A 14,827-nucleotide genomic window follows, 5' to 3' on the forward strand; every position below is an offset into this window, starting at 1 on the left:
ATTGGCACAGCCACGACAGCCCTTCAAACGGGAACAGCAGCAGCACGGGAGCAGGAAAACCACCCTGCCCCCGGGGTTTTGCAGCGACAGGAGTGTGTCCGAGACCCCACCGGCCACCGCTCTCCTCCCCTGCATCCCAGCCAAAGCCGGGATGAACCCCATCCATCCTGCACCCAGCTCCAGGCTTCTCCGCAGGGGAGGAAGAAAACATAGCCTTGCTCTCATGCAGGAAAAGAATAAATATTGGATAACGCCTGGAGGCAAAGAGCCATCTCCAGGCTAGCTGAGGGCACGCCACAGCTTTGCGGCCCCCAGTATCCGAGCCAGAGCCCCCAGGCCGGGAGGAGAACAAGTTCCCACCCCGAACAGCAACACACCGGCTCCCAGCAAAGACCAGTGCCGCCAGAGCCCTACTGGGGTGTTTGACCAGCACAGCTTGCACCAGAAAAATAAACCTTTCAAGCAGCAGAGGGCTTTTTTTTTCCTTGCTCGCTGCTTAGCGGGGAGGGAGAAAAAACAACTACCCAGAAGACTACAGGAAAAACAGAATTTGGGACTTGTGGGGGTCTCCAATCCAGCCCAGCTCGGAGCAGGGCAGGCTTCAGAGCTGGTCGCTGAGGGTGTTACCCAGTGTAGAGAACGGAAAGCCAAGCAAGGCACCGGTTTCACAAGCCGATCCATAATATAACCGTGCATTTTATCACCTTATCTCTTCCTTTCCTCTGATGCACAATGCGCTGGGCTGGGTTAATGAAAAAGTCATCAGCCCAGCGCAACGCCCTCAGCAGCAGCCGTGGCCCTGGTTCCTCTCCCTGCAGCCGCTCAGCTCTGCCGGAGCTCAGCTGGGACCGGTCCTATCACACACCGGGAGGAAGAAAGCCAGAGAGACAAGCACGGATGGGCTTAAAAAAAAAAATAAAATATATAATAAAGTCCCAGTGGAGATCTGCGTTAGGCTTTGGGAACCACCCTGTACCAGCAAGGGCAGGGAAGCGGTGGGCAGGGTCCGTATCGCCTCGGGGCGGACAAGGCGATGCTCCCAGCTCCCTCCCAGCGAGCACGGAAACACACCAAAGGAGGCTTCCAATGGAGAAAGGAATGCAGGACCAGGATCCAGCAGGAAGGAGCAAAACAAGCCCCGGGGATGGCAGCAGGAGGGACGCTGCGAGGACAGGTGACCCCCACCGCTCCATCCAGCGACTGCCCCGAGCACCCCACCAAGTCCCCTGTGCATCCCCAGAAGAGATGCTGCTCAGCTTGCTCTCATGACACAAGTATTCGCCCGCGGAAGAGGAGTGCGTAACGAACTATTACATTTTAAATCACTTTTAACGAAGGAACGAGATGCCTATTGCTGTCGACACCAGTCCCGGAGGGATTGTGTAAACCTCAGCTCACTATGAGTAAGAAGAAAGCAGGCTGTCATGTCAGGCTTAACCACGGCTGTCAAACTTCATATTTCAAATGCCACCTCCTTTAAAAAACAACCACACACCCCAACATGGAAACACAAGCAACAGGGAAAGGCTTTGCAGAATTATATTGTCATCTGATGTTAAGATATCATCTCCCCACGGAAAACAGAGGCCTGACACCGCTCAGCCTCCAGATCCCGTCACCACCGAAGGCAGCAGAGCTCCCACCGGGCTCCGGGGGAAGAAGAGACGACAGAGCCTTAACCCGCCCCAGCCTCACCGGGAGCAAACTGCGGGGCTGCACCCACCGCCTTCACTTGCTTGGGAAGGAAAAGCCATTTATTCCTACACCCTTTTATGCAGGGAAACCCCTGGACCCCACTCAGGAGGGAGCTGGAAGTCGTTGCCAGAAGTGACAACGTCCCTCAGGTGGGGGTTCGGGGACATGGCCTTGCCAAGGCGCTGCCCGAGGGTGCTACCTCCTGCCACCAGCTCCTGCCCGCTCCGTTCGGCACCAGAGCCGGCACTTACCCCTGTGGTTCAGCAGCATCCCTTATCGGGTGATGCTCATGAACTAACCAAAGGGTGAGGATTTCTGCCAGCAAGGCCATTTAAATAACAAAAATAAAATAATAATAATAAAAAAAAAAATAATCACACACTCAAGTGCAAATCTTTGTAATTGTCCAGCCAGGGACAGGAACCCAAACCCCACCGATGTCACTGAGCAGGTTGGTGTCAAAGGCAAGAATAAAAGAGAAAAAAAAGCCTGGGCGCTCCTCAAATGAATAAAACCGCTTCGGCAGAGGGGACGGTTTTCTGCACAAAGCCTTCCCCTCGCCCCAGCCCAGCCGGGGAGAAGGACCCGCAGCGTGCCGGCTCGCTGGCACCGGGACACACGCCTCCTGCCAAACTGGATTTGGGCATGTTTCGCCAAGAGACTCGCTGCTCCAGAGCCAAGATGCAGCAACACCGTAAATCCACCAGCTCTTGGGAAAACACGCTGCGGTTGATGGGGGAGGAGAAAGCACGCAGAAGGCAGCTGTGTACCTAAAGCACGGCCGGGTTGTGGGGAGCCCAAACCCTTCCCTGGGACACATCAGCTTAACCGGAGACGAAACTCAGGCTCAAAACCTGACCGCCTCGTGCCACGGAAAGTGACTGAACCCAGGGCCATGTCCTCACGCTGATGGGAAACCCTCAAAGTGTGCCAGGCAGCAGGATTTATAACCACACCGTGCCCCAACAGCACCCCCAGGGCTTGACAGGTCTCCATGGCTGACCCCTGGGCACCAGCGTCTCCTGCCAGGCAGGGACTCGATGGGGGTGCCCCCCAAATGCTGGGGGGCCGCCACTCCTCCCTGCCTGGACTGCGGAGCCAGCACCGCCCCCCGCCTCAGCCCACGCGGGAGCTTTTGTTCTGCAAACACAAACCAAACAGGACAGAGATCTTCACCCCCCAACCACAGCTGGTCCTGCTGGACCCCAGGGCGAGGGGGAGAGTCCCCGCACACCCCAGCCTGGTATCGCACCGCTGCATTAAGGTTACAGCCCGCATCCCGCCCGCCGCAAGCAGCAACGACCGGTCGCGCTCCTGCGTGACCGAGATGAGAGCGGCAGCTTCAGGGCAAACAGCCACCTTCACGGCGCGCGGATCAGGAAACCCAAGCCGTGAGGAGCAAAGGGAACCCCCCTTGGCAGGACGGGGCAGAAAAGCGTAAGGTGAGAGGCTGGCAGGACACTTTCCCTGCCAAACTTTTTAGCTTGACTTCGTTAAGGCTCCAACGACGAGATCCAGCCTCAGAAGACCCGTGTAAATTACTGATGCTGTTTTAAGCAGCACCGAAAGGGAATATTCAATACCAGACGTGTCTGGTGCAGTTTAAAGAGCGCGTCTTGACGATTTTCTGCTTCACCTGGGACAGAAGAAGAAATCAAACTGCGACCCAGTATGAGGAATAGCCATGCGAGGCTGCAGGGAAGGAGGACTGCAAATGCTTGTGTAGTATTTATGATGCCTGAGAGCGCAGCACCTCCAGGATAACTCCGAGATAACAGAGAACATCTAAAAAAACATCTTATTTAAGAATATCAAGATTTAAGAGAAAAGCCAGAATTCCACATCAGATGCCCAAGCAAGCGAAGTCTTGTCTCCATGGAAACCCATCACCTCCGAGGCTTTCGCATACAAAACCCTCTATTATCCGCGATTTCCAGAAAGGCAACTGAGGCAGAGAGAAGCTCAGACGCCCGAGCGGAGGTACGGGGCTGGAGGAAGCTGAGCCCCACCACACCGCAGCGACCAGCCCCCAGGTCCCCTTGGTCCCAGATGACACTTGTGCCACCAGACGTGGGCAGCTCGAGCCCTGCCGAAAGAGGCTTTTGCTTTGCAGTTGGAATATCCCAGCACAGGCAGGTCGCTCTCCCAGCGGGCAGTAACTTCACCGTGTGCCCAGGCTTACACCGTGCAGCTGCGGTGAGGGAACCGCCGAGCCACAGCTTTCTGGATCCCAGACCAACCCTCTGCAGCCCAGACCATCCTCCTCCAGGTCACCTGGGACATCCCTGTCCCACGTCCTCCTCCTGGCTCAGCAGCGGTAGAGAAGTTTTGAGTTAATTCTGGTTTTATTTTGCTTTGCAAGCCCCGCAAAGGCCAGCAGGTCAATCGTTACCAACAGGAGAGAGAACCGTCCATTATACCCAGTTTCACCAGCGATCCTGGTCTCGGAAAACACCATGCACGCTCCCTGGAACCCAGATAACTATCAGCGATCCTGAGCTAAGCACCAAAACAGCCAGGTTAGAAGCAACACCTGCCTCTGAAAGCACAGGAACGGGAGGCTTGCTGGCTCTGCCAGAGCACAAGAGAAGTTTAATTAAACCCAGCAGCCCAGACTTCAGAGCGGAGATAAAGAGGAAGTCAAGTTCTGCCCCAGTGCTGGGAGAAACAGCCGCGTGTGTCTGCGCGAGATCTAGATCAAAGACGTGGTGTTTTAAACTGAAATCCCTTAGAGCAAGGGCAGTCCATGATGAGAGCAACGTCGCTGCCTGAAGAAGCGCTTCTTACAGGGAGGGAGAGAGAGAACACTACAAATAGGTTTCAAAACCAGCTGCTCCACCTCCTGCTTTTTTCCCCCCCAAGCAAAGCCAGCCTGCTAAAACACAGAGCGCCCGCGCTGCTCCCGAGCTTCCCCCGACACCAGTTTTGCAGCACGAAGCCTGGCTGAGGCAGGAATGACCCCTCATCCCGGCCAGGCAGGAGGATTTCACAGCCCGTCGGGGTTCCCTCGCCATTGCTCCCCCCACCCCGTGCAGCCTGCTTGGCTCCGGCATCGCGTCCCCCCTCCACCATCCCATTCCCACCCACGCGCAGGGACCCACGAGTCGGCCACGGTCCCTCCTGCCGAAGGGCTGGGTCAGGAGGTGGTTTCTCCTTCAGCTTCTCCGTGGACTCTTCGCAAAGCCAGCGAGCGGAGACATCACTAGCGCTTTCCCTGTCTGCAGAGGGAGGAAGGCACTTCTCACATTATTAAACCCTTTTGGGTAAGGATGAGATAGGGACACAGCCGGTCACACCACCGGTCATGCGATTACAACGCTGCCCAGCTGGGAAAAGAAAAAAACCTCTCGCTAAAAACTCAGGAAGGTCCTGTTGCCTGTGGGTACCAGCCAGCAAACCCCTCCTCGGACCCGGGAAGTGTCGGGGTGCAGGGTCAAGGCCAGCCCCTCGTCAGACACGAGCCAAAGAGCTACGGGCACATCGGAGCAAACTGAGCAAAAAGGAAGATGGAAGTTGTAACCTCTGGTGCTTTTGCCACATCACCACCACCCAAAGACTCAGCCACCGAGCGAGGACCTGCTCCCATCGAGCCCGGACCTGCTCCCATCGAGCCCAGCAGCCCTCGGTGGCACAACCACCTGCGGATCTCTGGCACCTTCCTCCGAAGGAGCTGGTCCCGGGCCACGCAGCAGCAGGGCAGGGCTGCAGGGACCCTGGGGGACACAAACAGCTTGCCCCAACCAGCACCATCTTCATCAGCTCGGGCCCAGAAACACGACCGAGACACCTCACAAATTGCAGCTCGTGGGTGGCTTATGTGGCAGCACCTTCCGCCAGCGGGACCTGCCACCGCAGCTTTGCTCGCTGACGTTCCCCTCCAGACGCTGCAGCAACCCCAGAAAAAGTTCCCCTTTCCTGCTCCGAGCGCAGCCAACTGGAAGAAGCCGGGGGAAAAGCAAATGTGTTTGCAGGGCTTCTGCTTCACCAGGCGAGCCGCAGCTCTGCCGCGCAGGGGTGACTCAGTGCTGCTGGCAGGGTGACACAGTGGCCACAGCAAGGACAGCACCGCATGGTGCCAGCACCCTCAGCCGGGACAAACACCCCACCGTGCCCCGGTACCTCCCCAGATGGTTGTGACAGCCGCTCCGGGAGACAGCGGTGCCACAGCAAGGGGACAACCCAGCCCACGCTGTCCCCAGCAGCATCTCCCCGACACCACAGAAGTGGCTCCGCGTTGGCTTGCGGGGACGAGGGCGTGCCTTCCAGGGGAAAACAGCTCCGAAATCAAACCACAGAGGAAAGCTCCGGAACGGGCAATTCCTAACGCGAGTGATTCATTTGTAAGTGATGGCCTGAGAATCCGCTACAACAGAGCCGGGTTATTCACAGCATTAGCAGGTCGCAGGCACGTCCCAGGAAGGCTTGCTGGGGAGCAAACTGAGCTCTGCAGCATCTCACATCACCCACCGCGACACGGGACCTGGCGGAGCCCTGCGCACCCACCACACGCCCCGGGAACACGCACCTTCCACCCAGAGCACATTCCCCCGGGGCTCCCAGGCACTTCCCAGCAGCTGAAGGAAAACAAATGTGATTGAACAAGTTTAAATGAGCCTCCACCTGCCCCCCATCACCTGGGCAGCAGGAGAAGGTTTACATCCACAAGCCCTAACACAATTTCAAGCCACAGTTACATGTCTTCCCTTCAAGAAAGATGCAATAAGCCCCCCCGCTTAGCGTGCGCCTTTGATGTAGAGCTGCAGTGCCTTTATTCCCCCTTCTCCCAAGGGCTTAGAGCACCCACATTTTGCAGGGGACCGAGAAGCACAAAATGAGCTACACAAATTAGCCTCCAAGACAAGGGCTCTGCTGCCCATCTTCATCGCGCCAGAGCTACAGGAGTGACTCAGGAGCCCACGGAAATGAGAGGAGTTTAACTCAAGAGCCAAATCCAGCATGGGCAGCTCAACATCCTCGTGACCCCCCCTTCGTGCCACCCCCAACCTCACCGGGGAGGCACCGAGATGTGACAAGACGTGACCAGCGCCGCACTGTGCTCTTCCCTGCCCCACCTGCACCTCAGGCAGTTATCCAAGAAACGCTAATGCAAGCGGGCAACCAAACGATGCGTGGTGGGGCTTCAGAGGTGCCGGCAGGAGAACGCAGGCAGACGAGGAATAGAAGGATGCTGTACTTACCCCCGCAGCAAAGCCCAAGCTCCCATCTAGGATCCGCCTCTGAAAAACAACAAAAACAAACAAAAAAACCCACACCGTTTACTCCTGGCAGTAGCAGCGGAGCGCAGCCACACCACAAACCGCGCCGGGGGGAAGCCAGCTGCACCGCTGCCACGCTGACGTGACTTTCTTCTCCCCATCTCTGCAACCCAAGGGATTTCTGTGCTTTGGGGCAAGAGCCGTGCTCCTCGTGCAGGGGAGCCCACCATCGCAGGGTGGTGGCACCCCACCACCACCAAGTGCCCATCCTGGCTCCCTCAACGCACCGACACTCAGCCCACCCAGTGCCCACACCAAACCGCTCCGAGGATGCGGAAAAATAAACCAGAAACTCTCCCGCCCATCTCTACACACTGCCCTGCATTCCCCCTCCTTGGAAGATTTTGATGCCTCTAATAACAGGCTGCTATAAAGAAAGCCCTTACTCTTCCAGTAACCCAGCACGCATCCTGCCCACTTCACTCCCAGCGCAGTTTTTCTTTTTTAGCACATCGCCCTCCCCCAGGAAGAAAACCAACGTGCTACTGCAAAGGGAATCTCGCTTTGCAACAAACTCCTGAATAAATCATCACAAGAGAGAGGCATAAATAATGAATTCATCCGGGCAATTCTGAACACAAAGGCAAGGGGGACCTCTAATTTTGGAATACAAGATGACTTAACCATCAGCACTTGGCTCATTCTGGGCATGGGCTGACCCGAATCCTGCACCAGAGAAACCAGGTTACAGGAGAAGAACCTGCTGTTCCAAACACACAGCCCTGCCTGCGACTCCGGAACGCCGTGAGCTGCACCACAGCACATACCACAGCCCGGAGTCAGGAATTTGATTTCCTTCTCCTCTTCTGTGTTGACACACGGGAGAGAAATGAGCTGGATTTATCTCCCTCCTGCCCCAGGAGCTCCTAGGGCCAACGTCAAGTCCCTCACGCTTGGGACCGAGCAGCCAAACCCACCCCTGAGCACAGCGTAGCCCTCGCCCCGGACCCCCTTCGCCTCCTGGGGATGGGGGATGCAATCCCAGCACCCACCTGCCCGCTGGAAAACACGAAGACCAGCGCCGAGCCCGCCGCCGTCAGCCCCCAGGTGAGGAAGGTTCCCAGCACCGCCTGGATCACCGGCCCGTGCCCCGGGATCATGCTGACCTAGGAGAAACGAGGTGCGTCAGGAGAAGCGCCCGGTGTTTAGAGACAGAGAACAAGCCCCAGATCCTTCCCTGGTTTACGGGGGAGCGCCCCAAACCCCTCCTCACCAAAGGGAACTTTGCAATTTAACCCGAGATCCGAGGAGCAGGAGGGACGGGACGTACCACATCCCATCCAGTGCACAACCCCACGTGGACTTTGCAGAGAAACACAAAGAAACGATGCTCAAACCTCGCCGAGTGAGAGGACACTTGCTCCCGGGTGGTTCCCGGGCACATTCATCACATCACACTTCGTGAGGGCACTTATTCGTCAAAAAACCCAGTTTTACTCCCACTGAAGGCAAACGCCCTTGCAGCACCCGGCTCAAAATGCCTCAGGACCAAGCAAAAAGGGGAAGAAGTCCCAGGACGGGGCACCAAACCCCAGCTCAGGGCTGTGGTGAGGCTGGGAGAGGGCTGTCTGAGCAGAGGGATATTGGGAACGGCCCAGGGAGCCGCACTGCCACGAAAATACACGTATGTGCACGAACAGACATGTAAATATACCAAAATACACACATATATGTACATTTACATGGAAATATATGAAAATACACACACATTTATATGTGTAAATATACCAAAACACACATGTATTTATACATTTATATATAAATCCATAAGAAACACACGCACTATTGCCTTCTCCCCGCCTCGAAGCCCCTCCCGGCCTTGCCCCGGGGCCACTGCGGAACCTGCGGCGTAAGTGCCCGGGGTCAGACCCACCCCCCGCGGCTGCCCGACCCCGGGGGGAGGGAGACCCCCCCTCCTGCATCACCCCACCCCAGAACCCCGAGTCCCTCCCGGGCTCCACGGGGGGACCCCAACACCCCGCCGGGCTCCCTCACAAGCCCTACCCCGGGGCACCCCGGCCCTGGGGCCGGCGCCCGGCATCCCCGAGCCCTACAGCCGCCACAGCTGGACTCAGAGCTCCTGCACCGCCCGCCCCCAGAGGACCCCAACACCCCGGTTCCCCCCGGTCGCGGTCCCCGCTCACCGCCCGGCGCTGCCCGCCGCGGCCCCGCCGCCACTTCCTGGTGCCGGCACACGTGTCGCCGCCGTCGCCCCGCCCACCGCCGCGGCCGCCGCCAATGGGAGCGCGGCGGGGGCGGGCCGCCCGCGGTTCTGCGTTTCAGGCGGGCGAGGCGGCGGGAGAGCGAGGCGGGCGGGCGGCGCGGGCGGGCGCGGTAAGGCGCGGTGTAGGGGGGGAGCTGGCACTGCCACTGCCACCGCCACCCCCGGGCACGGCGCAGCCCCCCGCGGTAAGGGGAGCCCCGGGATGGGCTTCCCGCTGGGATGATTAAAGGCAGCTCCTGCTCTTTGGATTGGGGAGCTCTGAGAGTGCCCCTTGCCGACACCCAGCAGCTCACGAGCGCGGCCCCACCATTGGTGTGATGAGCTGCACCCGTGCAGCGCCATGAGTCATGCTCATTAGCAACCAGAGGTTGCACCTTAATGATGAGCACCTGGCAGCCTGCTGGAAACATCCCCCAACCGTCACTACTGGCATCCGTCCCCAGCACAGCCTTTGGACGGTGCATTGGGCACCGCCGTGTCCCCCACCCATTGATGCCCCCTCAAAGCACCGTCATGGGGCACATGGTGGCCAAGCCTGCAGCCATGGTGGGCTGGGGGCAGAAGCAGTTCCAGCACTGATCCCTCCCCGGCAGCGCAGCAGCACTGGCAGGAGGGACTGAGGCTTACGGCCGTGGGGCAGAGGTAGCCAGGGTCAGCGCGGGGCTTGCTGGTGCCACCTGCTCATGCCACACCAGAAGGTGCAGCTGGTGGCAGAAGGACGCATTCAGCTCTTCTGCAACATAACCCTTCTTTATTAGAGCATTTATGGCTTAACAGCCTTTGATCAGCCTCCCCTGCCACAGCTGGGAAAGGTCAAGGCCATTTGAAACCTCCCTGATTTAGGATTTAATCAATCTCCCCCTGTAATTGCCTGCATCCTTCATTAGCTCCCCTAACGTGGCAGCTGCAGTGTGAGGTGCCAGCTGGGAGGGACGCGAGGACAGAGCGAATGGAGGTCCCCTTGCTGCCCTGGGGTTCCCCAGCCAGCCGTGACGGAGGCGCTGGCAGGGCTGGGGACAGCTGGTGAGCCGGCGGGGCTGGCCCTGGGGGACACCGCTGACACGGGAGCCCTGCACGCTGCTGCGGGCTGGGGGCGGCTGGCAGGGATGCCCCTGCTTGGGGGCGTGTGGGCAGTCAATGGGGACAGTCGTGGTGGCAGCGAGGCTCCGTGCGGGAGCATCAGCAAAATCAACTCACACCCCCCCCTTCCCTGGTGTCATTTCCGTGTGCAGGGACACCTCCGTGTCACTGTCCCCAGCATAAGAGGGTGGACGGGCTGTTCCCCCCCCAGTAAAGGCAGTGCCAGGGAGGGCTGGCAGCTCCTGTCTGTACCAGCACCAGGAAGGATGAGACCGGTGCTCACAACCCTGCATTACCTTAAGTCCCTAAAATGCATTTTAAGCAACAAAAGGGGCACAAATCCTTGTGCAATTGCTCTTGTTAAGGCACGTGAGATGTTACAAGGGGCAGCACCGCAGTCCCGGCTCCTGGGACCCCTGGGGCCGCTGGGCAGCCAGGACCTGAATCTCTTCATTTTGTTGCAATAAAACTCTTTAGTGATGTCTGGGGTAGCTGTGGCGGGCAGAGGGTGCAGGGGACACAGCCCGGGGACAGAGCCCAGGGACACCGCAGGCTGAGGCGGGTTTGGAGATGCCCCAGACGTGTCCCTCGCCAGGCACGGCAGCGGGGTCCCTCTGCTCCTGCGTCCCCTTTGCGCAGGCTGGGCTCATGGCTGGGCTCTTTCCCAACACAAATCCATCCGTGTCACGCTGGGGCAGTGGATGGAGCCAGCCTGGCCCCGCTCCAAGGCGGCTGCTGAGCCGAGGGAACGAGGACATCCAGAGACGTCCAGGGGACGGGGCACGGGAGCGGCACAGCACCTCAGGCAGCGCCAGGCAGGGACACGCCATCCCCATCCCGCGAGATAATGGCACCTATCAGTGACAGGGCACAAAGTGACAGCTTTACGCTTCTCCGCTGGCTTTAGGCTCGCCGTGAGAGGCGGGATGGATGCGGTGCGAGGCAGGATGGGTGCGGACACGGGGTCCCAGTGGTGCTGAGCTACGACCTGGGGCTGGTTGGAACCAGGGGACACGAGATTGGCGCGTGCTGTGACTAACCCTGACATTCCAGCCCGGCTGCCAAATGCAGAGCACTGTTTAAGTCCCGATTTAATGCTCACGACCCTCCAACGAGCCAGGCACAGCGGGGAGAGGCACGGGCAGGAGCAGAGATTTCGGTCGGCGGTTGCCAAAGGCTCATTAGCGTCAAGGCTTTAGCGATACGATTCCCGGGGAATGTTGTGTGCAGCAGCTTTCACTGCAGCCCAGCCCCGGCACCCTCGGCAGAGATCAATAAACTAATTACGGAGGCAAATAATGGTGGGGTGAGAATGGGAGCGGGAGGAAGGAGCCGCAGGGAGGGCTGGGGGAGCGGGAGGCAGCCCCGGGGAAGGAAGGTGTGGGGGCTCCTGGGGAGAGGCCCCGAAACCCGCATCCCGCGGGGTCTGGGTGCTGCGGGGCGTGCGGTGATGCTGCGCCCGCCTCGGCCTCTCCCTCCCCATCAATCACCGCCGCAGACGCTGCCCGATTAAATCACCTCGTCCGGCAGCCACCAGCCTGGCTCTGCCCTGCCTCGGGGGTGCGGGGAGATGCTGCAGGCCGGCCTGGCTGGTTAATTAGCAGACAGCAAAGCTTCCCCCCATCCCAGGCATCCCTGGAATTGAGCCAGGCAGCCTCCAGCCCGGCGTCAGCGGAGCCAACAAAGCCACCCGTGGCTGTTGGGCTGGAGATGGGAAGGGACAGGGACAGGGACAGGGACAGAGCAGTGCCACCCAAAGCACCCACAGGAGAGGAAACGCCGCAGTCACCTCTGCCTGCGCTGGCCTTGTCCCTACGGCCACGGGGACAGTGGGGTCCCTCTGAGGGCAGCGTGCTGGGGAGGAGCGGGCTCAGGCATGGTTGCCACCCCGGGAGCAGGGACAGTGACGGGGCCAGCGAGGCTGGGTGGCATCACTGCGCTCCCTGCAAAGGTCCTTCCCACCACGTCATGGGGCACTGCAGCCAGAGGAAAGGAGACGAGAGGAAGCGTTAACCCCCAGGGACCCGTCCCCCAGCACAAACAGGGTCCGGACCGATGACCCGGCACGTTTGCCATCGGTCATTAACGGAGGTAACGAGAGAGACCAGCAGAAGGGCTGTGGGCAGGGCTGCTCCTGAGGACAGCAATGGGCACGGCATGCGTAGGGACCCCACGGCACCCACTTGGCACCCAAAAGCGGGTGACGGGCCCCACGCATCCCCGTCCCTCCCCCAGCAGCACGAGCAGGAGGAGCAGCCCGCAGGGCAAACCCTTCCCCTCCCGACTGCTGGGCAACGGCAGCTGCCTCCCAGTTCCCCCAGTTCCCCTCCGCCATCAGAGAGCCCCACCAGTCCAACACAGCCTCTTTCATCCCTGCAAAACGCCGGAGATCCCTCTGCTCCCACTTCCACGTATCGGGGAGAAAGGCCGGCTCACCCTACCCCTCCGTTGGCAGCCGAACCCCCAGCTCCTTTCAACACTCGTTTCCAGGACAGGGGGCGAAAGCGCCGTTTTCCACAGGGACTCTTGCGGAACGGCTGGGAATGGATGGCAGGAAACTTGGAAGGACTTTAAAAACCGCTTTGTGGTCACGTAATCCCCATGCCCCTCTCCCAGGGGTTATATCGGCCGCCGAAGCCGTGTGGGAAGAGGCCGTGCAGTTCTCCTATATCCAGCCCTGCCAGTAAATTGCTTTTCAGCATCATGGATGCTTCCCAGGCTAAAGGACAAAGAGGAGTTTATCTGCCAGCACCAAACCAGCTGCTGGGGCACAACGTCTCTCCGAGCCGGGGACCACCCAGAGATACAGATCACACTCTACACTAGGCTTTAATTCAAGCCTAAATCTAAGCAGAATTAAAAAAAAAAAAAAAAATATCTTCAAAAGGCTCAAGCACAGCTCCCTGATTCAGCGAGCTGCTGGTGCACTCCTCGCTGGGTGGATGTCAGCCCAGATCAGCGCCTTAATACACACAATACACACTGGCCCGTCATTTCTTTAGTTTGGGGGATTTTTTTTAATGAAGATCAGATCTGGTTTTCGCCAAGCGAGCTTGCTGGCTGCATTCTCACAGCTCCCCAGCCCCTGCACCCAAGGCCAGCCGCCCACAGGGGTGAAAGCACAGAGCGGCCAAAGCCCCGATGCTCCGCAGGCAGCCGGCGAGAGGCACCCCGGGACCCCACGCTCGCCCCGCTCTGGCTGCCCACCACGCCGGCCGCCGGCACAGCGGGCAGACGATGCTCAGCACCACGATGGGAGAAACTGTGGTGAGCCCAGGGACTGGTCTCGGTGCCAGGCGAGGGGGGACCGCGGCACACCGACCTGCCAGGAGCACGGCTCGCTGCGTGCTGAGGGACCCCGGGGGGGGATGTGGCAGTGTCACCCATTCAGGGGAGAAATTCAAGGAGGCAGCGCTGGAAACGCGCACAGCAAGGCTTTACCCTGCCCTTCCCGCTGCCAACGCGGCTCTGAGGGAAGGGCAGGGTCACGACATCCCTCCTGGGCACAGGAACCAGCCGAGAGAGGATAAAACTACCGTGAAAAGGTCGCGAGGCATCAAAACCCTCTCCCGTGCCACGCTGGTGTGCTGCTCTCCCTCCTCCCCGCTGCCGGGGAACATCTCTGCGCTGCCTGCACCCCTGCCTGCGTTTCCAGCAGGCAGAGCACGACGATGTCCCCAGGGCCACGTTGCAGGCACCCTGCCCCGAGCAGCATCCCAGGGACCTGCGCCGGGGCTTCCGCAGGTGACAGGCAATGGGGCACCCCCACCCCAGCCGGCAGCACCCCGCTCTCCCATCCCCATCAGCCAAACCAGCTTCTCCTCTCTCCTCCCTCCTCGCACGCTTTCACTGGGGTATTCATTTCCACATCGTTTGTTTCAGGAGGAGCTTTTTCCAGCCTCCTAAAGACTGATGAGGCTGATCATGATTCTCCCTCGTGCCCCGGGACCCGGTGTCTTCAGCTCCACCTTGGGCAGTGGATGGCAAAGCGCAAAGAGAACCTCCCAGCCCCTCTCGCCGCAATCAGCAGCTTCACTCCGGGCTCTTTGTTCCAAGTCACTCTTAATTTCCTGCTTTCTATTGTTGCTTTGATAAGTGATGGAAGTGGGGGGGAAAGGAATAGCTATTATTTAATTGCTTTCAAGATCTCAAACAAACCAGAGCAGAGGTTATCTCCCCCAAACCTCTCTTTTTTGGTCGTACTCCTCCAGTCATCATTACTGGGTAACTGCAGAGGCTGTGGCAGTAGCCACCCATATTGCGCAAGTCCCCAGAGACCCCAAAGCTGTGGGCAATCACTGCGTCACCTTCCCACCTCCCCCAGGCCAGCAAGCACCTGCCTTGGCTTGCCTTTGGTGGCAAGGTGCAAAACCCTGGGGCCAAGGTACTCCCAGCTGCCTGGGAGGCTTTGGGGATCTCAGACACTCCTTGGGGGGTCTCCAGCAGGGTCACAGTGTGGCCATCATGTGTGGCATCACAGCTGCCATCACCCTGCCCTGTCCCTTTCCCCCCCCAGTAGTCCTGGATACACCAGGAGAAGCTGAGCCCATTG

At 59.3% G+C, this 14,827-nt stretch overlaps 2 protein-coding genes across 4 annotated transcripts in view; one reads left to right on the top strand and one right to left on the bottom strand.

The window, feature by feature from the left end:
- The window catches only part of SLC39A11 (solute carrier family 39 member 11), a 98,409-nt gene extending 89,218 nt beyond the window's left edge, over positions 1 to 9,191 (bottom strand). The window contains exons 1-3 of one of the 3 annotated variants that reach the window (XM_063352079.1): positions 9,116 to 9,191; positions 7,964 to 8,077; positions 6,894 to 6,932 (exon numbers count right to left, since the gene is read on the bottom strand). In XM_063352079.1, coding sequence (XP_063208149.1) covers positions 6,894 to 6,932; positions 7,964 to 8,071 — 147 coding nt within the window. In that variant the 5' untranslated portion in view covers positions 8,072 to 8,077; positions 9,116 to 9,191. Of the gene's footprint in view, positions 1 to 6,220; positions 6,270 to 6,893; positions 6,933 to 7,963; positions 8,079 to 9,115 lie in introns of those variants that run through there. The other 2 variants (XM_063352080.1, XM_063352081.1) reach the window with 2 other exon arrangements.
- The window catches only part of RPL38 (ribosomal protein L38), a 314,431-nt gene that overhangs the window by 130,572 nt on the left and 169,032 nt on the right, over positions 1 to 14,827 (top strand). The window lies entirely within an intron of this gene.

Source organism: Chroicocephalus ridibundus, chromosome 14 (assembly GCF_963924245.1).
Source record: "Chroicocephalus ridibundus chromosome 14, bChrRid1.1, whole genome shotgun sequence".
NCBI lineage: Eukaryota > Metazoa > Chordata > Aves > Charadriiformes > Laridae > Chroicocephalus > Chroicocephalus ridibundus.